Source organism: Fragaria vesca, linkage group LG2 (assembly GCF_000184155.1).
Source record: "Fragaria vesca subsp. vesca linkage group LG2, FraVesHawaii_1.0, whole genome shotgun sequence".
NCBI lineage: Eukaryota > Viridiplantae > Streptophyta > Magnoliopsida > Rosales > Rosaceae > Fragaria > Fragaria vesca.
The window spans coordinates 16,295,284-16,310,979 of record NC_020492.1 but is presented as its reverse complement, the minus strand read 5'-3'; the positions used below and the strand labels follow the sequence as shown (position 1 = coordinate 16,310,979).

At 38.2% G+C, this 15,696-nt stretch overlaps 1 protein-coding gene and 1 pseudogene across 2 annotated transcripts; one reads left to right on the top strand and one right to left on the bottom strand.

Annotated features, from left to right (window-relative positions):
• Window positions 1–264: 264 nt before the first annotated feature.
• On the bottom strand, window positions 265–6,412 carry LOC101312305 (guanylate-binding protein 4-like). Its single transcript, XM_004290598.1, has 17 exons — window positions 6,211–6,412; window positions 5,395–5,497; window positions 4,611–4,680; window positions 4,458–4,496; window positions 4,257–4,374; window positions 4,108–4,165; window positions 3,928–3,992; window positions 3,820–3,826; window positions 3,656–3,716; window positions 3,408–3,467; window positions 3,260–3,279; window positions 3,108–3,173; window positions 2,625–2,792; window positions 1,864–2,121; window positions 1,541–1,753; window positions 911–1,182; window positions 265–828 (listed from the first exon to the last, which is right to left on the bottom strand). Exons 1-17 carry the CDS (start codon window positions 6,297–6,299, stop codon window positions 687–689), a joined length of 1,809 nt encoding a protein of 602 aa, XP_004290646.1. The 5' UTR covers window positions 6,300–6,412; the 3' UTR covers window positions 265–686.
• An 876-nt stretch (window positions 6,413–7,288) lies between these two features.
• LOC101310578 lies at window positions 7,289–9,227 on the top strand (annotated as a pseudogene). Its single transcript, XR_184145.1, has one exon. The product of XR_184145.1 is annotated as an uncharacterized LOC101310578 (transcript).
• Window positions 9,228–15,696: the final 6,469 nt, after the last annotated feature.

The window sequence follows — 15,696 nt, the reverse complement described above, 5'->3', positions numbered from 1 at the left end:
ATATTAGGGTTTGGAGTAAGGTACATTCCTCATCAAGCCGTTGCGATCATTTAGCTCATAAGTAGTAAGCTTAGAAGCCTCTGGATCGACATGTCGGAACAATATGAGGCTTAGCAGCCTTTTGACATGAGACACTAGCTTTAGGCAGATCAGGATGTTGGTATAAATTCGAATCAAACATTAAGACCAGATCGATTCAATGCTTTCGGCTCCCGCTGGATCGAATGCTGAAGTCCCAGGAAGCAAATCGAAAGGCACCTTGTTTGTTCAGGAGAAACACTACAATCTCCATTATCCACTGATCAGTTGCTACTCAAGTTTTAAGTGAAGCTGACACATCATCAATCACACCACACAGAACTCAGAAATGATCGTGTTTCTCTTTTCCATTCTCTTTTTCCTTCATGAACCATTTTTAAGTGATACAACACCAATATTAAGTCGCTGGATGATTGATTAAAAAATGAATAGAAATACAAATAATTTGGAATTGTTACAGTTAGACTATACGAGCAGCCCCATATCACCGGATATTCCGATATGATGCTTCACCTCTCCTTGATTAGGGCGACTTGAGATCTTGAGACTGGGCAGCTTTGTGTACAATATTGCAAAAGCTCACCCAAGTCTATGATTCCAACACAGGTATATATCAAGGCCACTAAACCATCCCATCACTTTTATCTTTAATCTGATCTTGCCCGATTAGAGCCACCTTTCTGATTATTGTACATGGGTAGTAGCCATCCAGAGCCATGTTTTCTTTTCCCGTAACACCGCCAATACAATATAAATACAGCTACTAATACAACAACTGGAATAGCCCATCTGTATTGATGAAAAACAAAGTAAAAAACAATTTGTTGAGGTATGTTGCACCTTTTAAAAGAAAGAAAGAAGAAGTCATTACCTGTCTAGATCAAGGACGGGGCTGTAAACAAGTGTTTCCCAAGTTGCTACTATTACATGCCAAACTGGGTTGTAATAAAGAGACTCTGCTGACCAGAACATCCTCGTGTACGTCTCTAAGAAGATGAAGAGAATCCACGCCCCAATTTCAATCAAAATAAACTTTATGATAAACCTGCCCACCACGACCATGACAAGGGAGAAGGCCACCAACCAATTGAAGAGCCTGTGGTTATATTCTTTTATAAAAAGGGAGCGTGACTTTCCCAACATCTGCACATTAAATATTGTGTATCCACATCTGAGCTTGAACTTATCACATTGAAAATACACAGAACCTAAGTAACTTGAATGCTAGTAAAAATAGTATTCAGATTTATTCCTTCTTAGAAAACAGGAGTCCCTTTTGTGATTTTCTTATCACACGTACTCTCTTTGTTGCATCCCTTCACTTCTTAATTTGAAGCATGCCTCAACAAGTATTTCAGTACAAAAGGAAAGAAAATGGAATAGAATTACCGTTCTTTGTTCAAGTGCCCAACCAAGCATCAAAGTATAGTTGAGAAGCAAATATCAAAACCTAATGCGATTGCAATATAACAGGAAAAACTAAGATATAAGTATGGCTGACCTTATTCATCCGTTGCTCGTAATTTGTTTTTGCAGGTCCAACACATTGATGCTCAAAACTTTGGTTGCATTGTAGAAAACCTGCATTGAATTTTGCCATCGAAGGAAGCCTGAGAACCTGAAGATGGTCCATTTTGTCCTCACAACTGGTATACAATCCCTCACAGAGCTTTGAAGATTGATATTCATTGGCCATTATGATATTCCTGTACAACTAGACATATTCCCAGAGTTTAAGTGGCATGGATCATTGTAGATGGATAGATTCGGCACGATGATTTGAGGCAGAGAATAAGGATCCGACTTAATAGAAAGTACTCATACCTTGTCTATTTCTTCTTCTAGTTGCACTACTGATTTCTTTGCATGGTAACGGCCAAAATGCTGCTCTTCAAAAAGCTTCATTGCTTCTGCCATAGAGCTTTCATGGTATTCTACAAGAGATTGCTCTAAGATAGGTAAATGCACCTTTTTCATCCTTTCACTGTACAGCTTTAGGCATCGCTCAAGAATCCCTTTGTTGAAAACCTCCACCAGAGAACCTGTTGATGGGATCTCCCCTTTGTTCAGGGCTTCAAGGATCTGAATAATGGAAGATAATAATAAAAAGAATTAAGGAACATAGCTAACTGTTTCTTCTTTAATTTATTTGTAGAGAGAATACCATATAACGTTAACAATACAAGACAATGACCGCTAACACCAAGTCTTTCTCTCTAAAAATGAGAGTAACAGTCTTGACAAAAGAATTTAACGGCACATAGGGTCATTATAGAACATAGTTGCATTCAAGTAGATGAAGCATATCATCACTTTCAACTGACATCAAAAGCCAAGATAGATTATACAGTGATTAGGAGAGATGTAATCTTGAAAGTGGTCAAATCTAATCATCCAACCAGGTAATGAAACCACAACTAGTCAATTTTGAAAGATAAGAGAATTTCCACTGCCTGAATTAAATCCAGTGTTACTTCAAGCACCAAAGGTGATGCAGAGATCCTCAACTACTTAAGAAGCTTGGTGAGTCTCTCATTATAATAGACTAATATTTCAAATCAACCAGTAGTTTGAAAAACAGATACCTGCTCCAAAAACAATACAAACTCCTTGCCATTTAGAGTCCTTCCTTGCACGATCTTTGGACGGATGATACTAGAAACAAGCTGTTTTAGTTGGTCCCTTTTCGTGACATATGCTGGGTCGAGCTCACCATCCTTCATGTCACAGAGTTTCGTTCGTTGAAGGTGGGGCTGTTTAAAAGTTCATCATTATAACAGAATCAGATCACTTGACGAACAAAGCTTTAAAATGGAGAGCTTTAGCCATCAGAAAGCAGTTTTACAGCTCATGGATGTTCAAAGCAAAGCATCATATGCATTTACAAGTCATTGAAAACCATGTTACAAAGATACCTCTCCCTCTACTCTCCCAAGAAACCAATAACAAAGCGTGCTATTCCCATGTTCTCAAAAAGGTCACACGACCACCAGATGATAGACATTATAATATAGCAACTGATATCTACGAAAATAAGGGGAAAGATAAGAAAGAAGAAAAACTCTTACTTGTGGTAAGCTAAACGCTGTGCTATTATCACCCATGATAGCTAAAGAATCCCGGATCTGGTTAACCTGTAAAGACACATGAAGTATTATTGGCTTTCATTCCCAGACCAGCAATGTCTCAGCAGTAAGTGATAATGAGATAGAGAAAATACCATATCAATATTTTTGTTCCCTGCAATGTCCAAAAACACCCACTATTAAAACTTAAGTATTTCTTTTTGAAAGGTAAAAATAAGTATATAACTGCAGAGAGTTTAAGAAAGAGATAAAGAAAGAAAACTGGAATAAAAAAAAACTAACCATCGGTATTAGGAACATGAAGGAGAGCTTCATGTACCATTTCTTGTACAGATTTTCCTTCTGCAATACACACGACAATGTAAATTCCAGAAAATTTATACTGCAATCTTTAAATAAAGGTGGTTACGGAATGCTAAATGCTATTAAACCGTCATGAGATCTTGAATGTTTTTCTTAAAATTGAAATAGCAAAATAAAACAAAAGTAGAAGAAGAGAGGTAACATGTCTCGGGCGTTTCTCAACTTACGTAAAAAGTCACGTTGAATGAGCCACAAAAGCTTTGCAGGTTCAAAAGCAACATCTTGGCCCTGAAGAAACACAGTTACTCATATTTCGTAATTCATTACAAGATAATGTACATGAATACACCCTAAAAAAGTAAAAATAGTGATTCAGGGGATGATAATTTACCTTCACTCTATTCTCCATATAAGTTTACAAGGTGACACAAAACGTCAGTGTTGGTAATAGCGCAATAAACTAAATAAACTCATGTAAACAAATAGAGAAGAAATAGACCTGCCATAAAATTCTTCAGCAAGCTCTACAGCAAATGACAACCGCGCGATGTCAGCTTCACGTATCTACTCACAATGATACAACCAAAAAATTGCCACTCATATAAGGACAGTGTGGCTTGAAGAACAATTGGAATAGGACCTACTACATCCTTCAAGTATATTAAGGTGAGAAACTCACCGTCTCAGGCAGGTTATACACAAGCACAGAACTCATGACAGTTGCAAGAGCGAAAATCCTGTTACAAGCATAAAGAAAGATCCAGCAGAATGAACATAGTTTGAATGACAACAAAAGAAACTGAAGAATGCATGGTAACTTTGAATTACCTGTCATCATATACATTTGACTTTCCCACACTTTCAAATCCTTCGGTATCAAGGTAAAACACAGAAGTTCTTACACCATCAATATCCACTTCTATCGGGGTTCCCCATACCCAAATCCCTGTAAGAAGCAAAAAAGTTCTGTTAGATAGTTTTAGGACATGTTGTATACAATGCCATCAAGTTTGTATTATCAATATGTACCTTTTGTTTTTGTGTCACGCATGTGCCCCACACCAAAACCTGTTGGGTGAAGTATTTAGGAGCTTGAGGATGTTAGATGAATGCAATAAGATAAATGTACTAGATTCACAAGGAAATGGGCAAATGCATAAAGTTATATATTCAGAACTAGACCTTCATAACAAGAAAGGGAGAGCAGCTGATTGAGCAAGAAGGATTTCCCAGAGCGGTACGGCCCAATAACCTGAGCAGACAATTATTTAAATAAAGACAAAAGAAAACTTGTATAGCAAGGACAGTTTACCAAGAGAAACCACGACTTGTACATAATTTATTATTGGCTATATTGGGGATATATTCATAACCTTTCACCATGTGTGTGCACATGTATGGACAGAAAACATTCTGTCTGATCAGTATGTCAGCTTGCAATAGAACTATTTTCTTGAGTTTGGAGACAAGAAATACTGCAAATGCAGTTATCTCTCCCTTTTTGTTTTTCTTTTTCCTAATCAGTTATCTCTCCATCCCTCTTGACACAAGTCTTAACTGTCACAGAAAAAGTCTTAAACTTTCTATTGGGGCAGGTTCAAATTCCAATATATGGCTCCAAGTGATTGACAAACTCAAAAAAAAGTTGTATATTACCATAAAACAAGAACATAGCAAAACTGATAACCAAACAGATGCAAGACTCACATAAAATAGCTGCTCTCTAGCCTAGGTGATAAGTGAGGTATCGGGTGATGGGGTGTGGTCTGGAAGTGAAAGACTAGCCCCTTTACTGCTTGATCACTTCACTAGGCATAACCCACCAAGTTTATTGCCGCTTTGGAATATATTTAAAGGTCCTTTATAATCTTATGATACTAAGCAATATATACATATTGAATTTGGCTAAAAGGAAGATAAAATTGCAAGTGCTTTTGATGCCATGGAAAATGAATCTAAGTCTTACTGCAACAGCCGCAATGGGAGTTGTTATTCTTTCAATGGCCTCTAGGCCTTCCTTTGAAAGACGAAGTTTTGTATGACCAGGATCTGGTTCCACAATAGGAAACCTGCACATGCAATATTACAAATAACAAACCAGTCACAATACTGGCAAAACGCAGCTGCAATAGTTGTCAAGGTAGATTTCTGGAAGCCAATACCACATGAAAAATTTATGCGACTTTAAAAGAAGAAACTGATAGGCTTTACCGCTTTAGTCAGTTCTATCTATTTATGTACTCAATCATATAAGCAAAATACTCACTGTGACATGCTCTAGAGAACCTCTAAACTTTGTCCTCACATAACAATCACAACATAACAGAAAGTTACGTTCTTGATAGCAACTCCAACTATCCTATAGTAGGATTCCACCCTACTCAGGAATTAAAAACCACAACATTCATCACCTACAATCTAAATAACCTTATAGTCTTATATCTACATCGAATCTCATGATTTGACTGGCATTTTCCTAGCATTAAGCACAAGCTTCATGCAAGAACAACCTCCGTACTGTTCTTTAACTATCTTGAAATTCTTAATTTTCTTCCTAGAGTTAGCAGCAGAACAAATGTACTGGAAGATCTGAAACAAAAGCTGCCAAATTTATCACCAACATCACTAAACATTACCCAATGGCTAAATCAAAATGCTAGTAGTCTAGTACCCTACAGCCAATCAAAGTCATAACCTTTCCAAATTTTGATCCAATTGGCATTCGATTCTTTTACCCAAAAAAATAGATTCAAAAACATAGGGGCAATCATTGAACACTTACGCCTGGTGAAAGTTGTCAATGGAGGAAGTCCCAGATGCGCAAAAGCTGAAGATTAAGGAAAGAAGCAGAACCCAAGAAGCAGTCTTCATTGTAGGAACAGAACAGAGGCTTTGTATGTCTCAATGTGATTGAGTTGGAGGTTTTTGATGAGGAAACATGAGGAGGGACAAGGAATTGGGTTTTGCAGACAACGTAGTAGTGAGGAATGGGATCTGAAGAAAAACTGAGAGAGATGAGTGTACGTTAAGAATCGTGCAGAGGTTTGATTTTGGGGAAATCTCGGAGACGGGTTTTGTCCCGGTAAGTAGAGGATTACCGCCCTAAAACGGAGGGAGTGGTCTGATGGGTTGGACTTCGAATTTACATATACGCCCCTACACTTGGAGTCGGTGCATAAGGAAAGGGAAGGCCATTTTGGTAACTTGGAGTGTTGTGAGGTGAACCATGTTCATATGATGCAATGTTCATATGGCAGTCAACCAGGATCAAAAACATGAATAACAAAACTCAAACAATCACAAGTCCTCCAACTCAAACAAAAGCTATTCAAGCCCCATATACCAGGGAACATACTAGCAGCACAAGACATGTTGCTCGAGGTGTTGTGGATTACTTTTGGGACTCTGTTAAGCACTGCTTATGTAGGCAGAAGGCCAGAAGGTATCTAAACTTCTCAAATTTGGTACTTTTTTTTTCAGAGCTCAAAAGAAGGATCACTTGGTACACTTGAATTGGATGCCAAAACGAACCCTCTTTTGAAAGTCATGAGGCTCATATAGGGCAAGACTGAAACGAGCATCATGGCATTTCAGTAGTCCAGACCAAATGTTTCAGAGGTGACATTCTTTGTAGCAGAATAGGGTAAGAGTGTTCGCAGCATCAAATCTAAAAAACCAAGTTAAAAATTCGATGCACACATACACCAAAAATATGGTTCAGTGTACAATTTTTATTGTTGCACGGCCAGTGTTCTTGTGACAAAAAGTAGCAGTTTTTAAAGAAGGCTAAGGGGTGAGGTCGTGAGGATGTTGTCAAGGTTCTCGCTGCCTGTTTGCATCCTTTCAGCTTCTTTCATCAAATGATTTCACTTCAATCCACGAAGAAAAAATCAAGTTTCACTCGCTTCTTGTTTCCGGTTTACAATTTCAAACTCTCTCTCTCTGAGGCGGAGATCACCAGGCAAGATTCGCTTCTTCTGATGAGGAACCTGCTTCGCATCCCTATATTCAATATCAGTTACATCCGAGGCCTTTTTCCGGAGAAGTATTTCAATGATAAGTCCGTTCCTGCTCTAGTGATGAAGATCAAAAAGCTAATGCCAATGGATGCCGAGTTTCGCAGACTTATTGACCGGATGGAGAAAGGTGTTTATGACGCTTTGCAGAAGAAGTACCTGAAAAAACTTGTTCTGTGTGTGTGAAGCAGTAGAAGGGCCAATGATAGAGGAATATACATTTTCGTTCAGTTACTCGAATTCCGAGAGCCAGGTCTCAATGAATATCAGTCGCTCTGGGAACAAGAAGCATGGTGGAACATTCAAGTGTGACTCCACAGCAGAGATTACACCCAACCAGATGAGAAGTTCTGCTTGTAAAATGGTCCGCACACTGGTTCAACTGATGAGAACTCTGGATAGGATACCTGAAGAGCGCACCATACTGATGAAACTCCTTTAATATGATGATGTGACGCCAGTAGATTATGAGCCTCCATTCTTCAGATGTTGCGCAGAAGAAGAAGCTCATAACCCATGGACAAAGAATCCATTGAAAATGGAGGTTGGGAATGTGAACAGCAAGCATCTTGTCTTAGCACTCAAGGTAAAGAGCGTGCTTGATCCCTGTGAGGATGAAAATGATGATAATCAAGATGATGAAGTGAGCTTAGGAGCTGACTTCATGCAAATGGATGACTCTTCTGAAACTGACAGTGAGGTTAACCAATCACAAGAGGATCAATATATAGTTGCTCAGCTACAACCACAGGAGGATAACAGCATACCTCAGGAAGTTAACAGCATGGATGATGCAGCTACAGATGATACTCAGGATCCAGAGGAAGATGAACAGCAATTTTCCCGGATAAAGGAGTGGATCAGTAGCCACCATCTTGACACTGTTGAAGATACTGATGTTCTCTCGAACTTCCCAGACATCTCGGTGGTTTTGACTGAAGAAATTATGGACAGGCTTGTTGCTGAAGGTGTTCTATCAAAAACTGGAGAAGACAGTTACACGAAGAAGAAGTCTGACCATGAATTCATCAAGGTGAAAAAAGAAATGGACTGTCAAGTAGTCCCAGATAGTGGAAAATCTCCAAACGCCAATGATCACTTGTACATGAAGGCACTGTATCATGTTCTCCCAATGCAGTATGTGTCAATCGCAAAGCTTCAGAACAAGCTTGGAGGAGAAGCAAATCAGAATACTGTGCCCAAGATGATTGATAAGATGGCACGAGAAGGTTTGGTTGAAACCATGGGAAATCGAAGGCTAGGAAAGCGTGTGCTCCATTCTGATATTACCAAGAAAAAGCTTCTTGAAGTCCAGAAAGCTTTGAACTATGATGGAATGGATGTGGACAACACTGAACCCCAAAGCAAGTCGAATCATCAAGGATTTTATCCAGTTGCTAGTAACTACCGAAACACATCCACATGCGGTGTGCTCCACTCCATTGGATCAGATCTGACACGAATGAAAATAAGGGCTGATTCAAATGAATGCAGTCCAACGAGGACTGAGCAGACTACATCAATGAGAAAAGAGCATGGAAACACCCCCACAAGCCGGGCTCATCCTCAAATTTCAAGAGAGAGTTTTGCACCTGGTAATGATGAAAACAGAACAAATGGCAACACAAACCACTGTGATGAAGATGAGAGAGTGATGTGCAGTAGTAGGTCGACGCAAGACAAGCGTTCCAGGAAAACAAGCATGGTCAAGGAGCCTATTCTTCAGTACACAAAGCGCCAGAAACCTTCAGCCGTCCAACTAGACTTCACCAATAGATCATAGGAAAATCATCTCCCAAAAATAGACACAACCAACACACAGAGCCTTACAATCAATTCTGGAATCCAACGAGCTACTGACAATGGTCAAGTTGCATGGGCATCTTTCTGATTCCCTGTGCACAACACTGGTGCCCAGAACTTAATTGCTAGTTTATGCACTGAAATAACTTATCAGAAATCCCGTCCCCATTACTGGTTCTGCTATATACTCTGGTACATCAAGGTTTATGATCACCCTGTATTTTGCTGCAGATTTGAAGTGAGAAAACAAAAGTTAAGCTTGGTGAAAATTCTTAACTGAGAAAGTTCCAATAGCTGCAAAAAATTTCACCAACCTCAAAAGTTCAATGCAACATTCATTACCATGTACAATGGTTAAGCCTTAAAGATCAATATCCTAGTAGAATGAAACTCATAAGCTCCAACACATGATTCATTGTGGCTATCAATTCTTATAGCAATTCAAAACAAATGGTGCAGATACAAATCAAGTAATCAAAAGTTGCATAACTAAATCACTTGTGATTGGTGAAACTACCAAACCAAGACCTGATTGCACCGATTCCTTATCTCTCTGAGCAATGTTCTTCCTATAACTTGATCCATGCGACCCAGTCTCTGAATTACTGTGTATAATGACTCTATCCCATAATCAAATAGGTTTAGAAAGACACCTCTGACTAGGTAATGAGTAAGTAGTTCAAGCAAGATCTTTAAGGGTAAACAGGGTAGATTGATTTTAACTCAGAATTGTCAGCACCTTGTAATCTCTAGAGACTATAAAGCTGGTGATGAAGGAAGTTGCTTACAAGATCAAGGTCCATCACCACCATTTCAATATAGTTCTCTAATAAAGTACACAGTGTCAACAACAATAATAAATAATAAACCATTAACAATAGACACACCCCTGTAGTTGTTCTTGGTTCCTACCATAACTAGGGTTGAGACTTGAGAGGAATCCTCTCATTAGGTGACCTGGTGTTAAAGGTATTTTCAGTGAGGAGAAGTTACTAGCCCGATGGTTTTCTTGGGAAACCAAGTAGAAAGTACTTAGATCCATGAAAGCTTTAAACAGGTAACTAAAGGACTATAATTTGAGAGCAAAAATGGTGCCCCAGTCCTTATACATACCACTTGATTTTGTGTTCCCGGATTAAGGTTACCTGGATATGTCTGCATCAAATACAGCCATCCATACAATGAGTAAAATAAGGTTTTTCCACTGATAACTGGGCCAACCTTAAGACGTCAAGCTTCTGTTTAATCCAAGTACAGAAGATTAAACCTCACACAAATTTGTGTCAAAAGAATATTTCATAAATATATGAAGTGTGCACTGAAATACACAATAACTCAGAACTCATCCAGCGTGGTCAATTAAAGCATAAAGTGCAGAACTCACGACCATGTTGATTTACAAAACCAGATGATTGAGAATCACTAACACCACACACATTAACCACATAAGCTGCAGTGATAACTAGAGCAAATGAAAGATAATTAAAGCATAAAGTGCAGAATTCAAGACCATGTTGATTTACAAAAACCAGATGATTGAGAATCACTAACACCACACACATTAACCACATAAGCTGCAGTGATAACTAGAGCAAATGAAAGATAAGTACAACTACCTGAAACATCTTTTGCTCATACCCCAAATGAATGATTTAATAAAAATCATAGCAGAAATCTGAAACACCAGTGAGCTCATGTTCTGCCTTTTCTGACCTGCAATTTCTTAATGCATGAGGGAGCTCACCTGATAACACACAGATATTATTTGAAAATATGTAAATTTCAAAATCAACACAATGGAATATATCTGAAATACCTCATTTTATTGATATCTTGCTAAAACAAAATTACAAGTAGTTCTTGAATCAAAATGATCAAACAAGGAAACTAATACAGTGATATAAAATTCTAACTTTGCATAGCTCCCACCGAGCTCATGAACACAAATTTTCCAAAACTCCCATATTCTTGACATGTTCCTGAAACTTCACAATTGGCAAGGCTTTAGTAAAAGGGTCTGCAAGCTGTGATTCAGTATCAATGTCTAAAACACTGATTTCACCACGTTTAACTCTTTGTCTCACACTGTAGAATTCGAGATCTATATGTTTAGAGTTATTTGACCTTTTACAATTTTTGCTGAAAAACACTGCAGCCTCATTATCACAGTAAATTTTAAGTGCATCTGAAACAAGTGAACTTAAGACTTCAGTATACAACAAAAAATTTCTAATCCACAGTCCTTGACAGACTCCTTCATATGCAGCAATAAATTCAGCCTGCATTGTGGACGTTGATATGAGTTTTTGTTTTCCAGTTTTCCAAGCTATAGCCCCACCAGCAATACATACCCAGAAGTAGACTTGTTGGAGTCTGGAAAGTTGCCAGCAAAATCCGAGTCAGTATAACCAACTAACTCAAGATTCTTAACCTGTCTATAAACCAAACTATAACCTTTAGTTTTCTGCAAATACCTAAGCACCTTTTTTCCTGCAACCCAGTGCTCTTGTGTGGGATTGGATTGAAACCTAGATAAGATACCTACTGAAAATGCCAAGTCAGGCCTGGTACAGGTCTGAGCATACATTAGGTTGCCAATAAGTTGAGCATAAGGTTTGCTCTCTATGGCAACTTCTTCCCCCCATTTTCAGTAATCTTATTTTTGTTTTTGGTCAGTTTGTCTCCTTTTGACATAGGAGAGTCACCTGAGGCACATGTTTCCATATTAAATCTCTTCAGAACTTTTGTGATATAGCTCAATTGAGATAAACCTAATAAACCTTGTGCCCTGTCCCTAGTTATTTCAATCCCTAAAACATAAGATGCTTCACCTAAATCTTTCATGTCAAAGTTACTTGACAGAAAGTTTTTAGTTTCCTTAAGCAATTTTACATTGCTGCTAGCTAGAAGAATATCATCTACATACAGTATTAGGAAAATAAAATTATTCCCAACTGTCTTAATGTATACACATTCATCGACAATGTTTTCAACAAAACCGAAGCTTGAAATTACTGAATCAAACTTCCTATACCATTGTCTAGAAGCTTGTTTTAATCCATAAATAGATTTCTTAACTTCGCATACATATTCTTCTTTTCCTGGTATTACAAAAACTTCGGGCTGCCTTATATAGATTGTTTCATCTAACTCTCCATTCAAAAACGCAGTTTTTACATCCATTTGGTGTAATTCCATATTATAATGTGCTAGTAGAGTCATTATAATTCTAAATGAGTCTTTAGTTGAAACTGGAGAGAAAGTTTCTGTATAGTCTATTCTGTGAATATATATATATATATGACACTGACCCGGCACATTTCAAGTTCAGAAAGTCTCCGAAATTACCGAGTTTGTCAATACAAGCTCAGTAACATATATCATTACCAGAAGCATCATGCAATCATTTTACGCAAGTTGATGCAGAAAGAGAAAATATGGGCACGGGAGAGAACAGAAAATGGGTGTGGAATTACATTTAATTTACATATGAACTTTCACCTTATAAAACAGATATTGAACTTGATAGGAAAAACTAACATTTTTATAGTTTCTGGTTGACAAGAGAATGCAACTGACAAGTACAAAGACAATTATATACTACTCTATGGTGCCTTTAGTTACAAGGAAGTGCAATATAGTTTGAGCTGAAGGAGTTAGCTTAAAACATGGAAATTCTATGGAGCGAGGCTGAAAGTAAAATTCACAGGGATATGCCAACAGCATCCCCAGCATTTGGAAGGAGTCCCAAGCCAACATCTCATGTAAACAACGGCAGATCTTTCATGTAAGTAAAATAATACTTACCATCTGAGAAGTTGAGAGGTACATGTTGGACAAGAGTTTGTCATCAAAGGCCAATACAATCTGTCTCATACAATCTTCCAAAAAGAAGCAGCATAAACATTCTTTATGAAGTATACGCGTACCTACGAGAAATCACCCAGCTGTAAAGGGTCAACAGTCAGAGATGAATAGCAAACCTGTAAAAAGTATAGTTCCAACCAGAATAAATACTAGATATGATCAAATTATGGTCGACATAGCTCAAAAATGATACCGCTAATTGCCAAACAACAAAAACAAAAAAAAATGATAAAGCTACTACAGGGTACAAACTTTGACATCAGCAGTAATACAATAACAACAGTTCCTTACCTGCATTTTATGGTGGCGACAATTTAACCATGAAACTCCATCGATTAGATTTGTTTTCTATTCTGGTTTACCACATGTAACCCTAAGTAGTCTACGAAATCAGTGAGAACCCTTTCATGTCAATCATCAAAATCGAGAATGCAAACAATGCAATCATTCACAGGCATATATGTCCTACAGCCATCTTCATTCATAAGAATTTTTCATAAAAACTAACAAAAACAAACAAAAAGAATTGAGGAGCACATTGATAGCAATTACATCACTAAAAGTAGAATTGGAAATACAACAACCTGGTAATAACAGTAACAGAAGGGAATGCTCTATCAGCTGATTTATTCCAATCCCACTATTTCAATTTCAGCAACTTGACTCTCATACAGTCGTACTGATTAGGATCCAAGCTAAATTTCATAAATACAGATTGAATAAAAATATTATTTTGACTTGCAAGTCCACTCGAAACACACAAACTAAAATCGCTTGAAAAACCCAAATTAAACACATTCCAGATTCCATCATCCAACTATTTCACCTTCTCATCTACTCTCACTAACCAAACAGACCAACAGATTTAACTGAAATTGAAGATCAAGCACGGCGAAATTAGAAACGAGCTATTACCGATTTTGGGTTTGATGAAGGAAATTGGAATCGACGACTTGGCGACACGGCCGCCGCAGATATAGTCCAATTTTCCGGTCATTATTTCACCCTTTTCCACCTAAAATCAATTTTTGCTTTATACAATTGCGCGTGTGTAGCCCACGCGCGTGTCAGGAAATGCCCAAACTTTCCCGCCCAAGACGAATTTACCAAGCTACCCCTGCCGAATAATCACAGTCCCTTTATAAACCCATCAAATCCCCCAAAACCTTCCATTTCCGGCCCCAAAACACATTAAAACGCTGCGTTTCGTTGAGGTTCGATGGCTCAGCGCCGGCGAGGGTTCCGGCCGACGTCGCCTCCTCTCTGTTCAATGGAGTAGTTCCACGCTCCAAGGGGATGATCAGATTCTATGGTGATCAGGATTTTGCCAAGGTACTCGATCGTTTTCTTGCTCTACAATTAATTCTCTTAGATAATGTTAATGTTAATTTGTTCTTGAATCGAATCACGTTTATTGCTCCATATACGAAAATCTTGGTTTGGATGTTGTGAATTGCCTCTGTTTTCTTTAAATCTTTAGGGTTTAAGCTCACTATAATTGTATAATCTTGCCTCTGTTGCAACTTATACTAATATGAGCAGTAAACTTGCCGTCATTTTGCATTTGTGTGTTTGTTTATGTAAAATGAGATCTGAATTTCTTGATTGATTTCTTGAATCGGATTCAATATAACATTTCATCCCTCCTATATCGTCCGATTCGATATGCAGAAGGTGTCAACGAGCATGGATGCAAAAACTGGAGAAGGACATGGAGGAGGGGAAGAAAGTCTAGGGAAGGGAGAAGGAGAAGGAAATGGAGATGGGCAAGAGGAAGAAGATGAAGGAAATGGAGATGGAGAGGAAGAAGGTGAAGGAAAGGAAGAAGGTGAAGATGAAGGAAAGGGATATGGAGGAGAGGAAGAAGATGAGGGGAAGGGATATGGAGAGGAAGAAACAGATGAAGGTGAGGTAGAAACAGATGGAGGTGAGGTAGAGAAGAAGGAATGGTGTATATACAGAGTGACAGTTGATCGTATGAATCATAAAATTGGAAGTGTGTGTCCTTGTTTGTATGCAGATCTGGTTTCATTGAATGAGGGGATTGAGAAGATTGTTGAGGATTTTGGAGATTTAGGCTCAGAATATCCTACTCCGGGTATTTACGAGTACACACTAAAATACTGCTATATTGGTGAAGATGACATGGTACAGATTTCATATCCTCAGCTTGAATTGTCAGAGATGCCTCTTGAGGAAGTTTTAGAGACTTTTTCTTTCATTCTTGCATATGATCCTACGGAGGAGGATGAGATTGAATTCCAAGAGACTCTGGAAAAGGTGAGGAACATCGACCCTTCCGAGTTTACCGATGAAGAAAGAGAAGATACAAGCATTGGGGCTGGTAAATGCTGATGGTTGTGTAAAGATGGCTGTCTAATGAATGCTTGTATCATTCTTCTGGTAAATGCTGCTTAGTGATCACTCTCATATTCTGTCATTAGTTTCAAGTCTAATTAACTTGATGTTGTTGTAGTAGTTACCTGATCTAACTCTCTCAGAGTCTCAGATATTGCTTAATTAGTAGTAATTGTTGTAATGTGGGGGTAACCGATCAATACATATGAATGTTCTAGTCATGT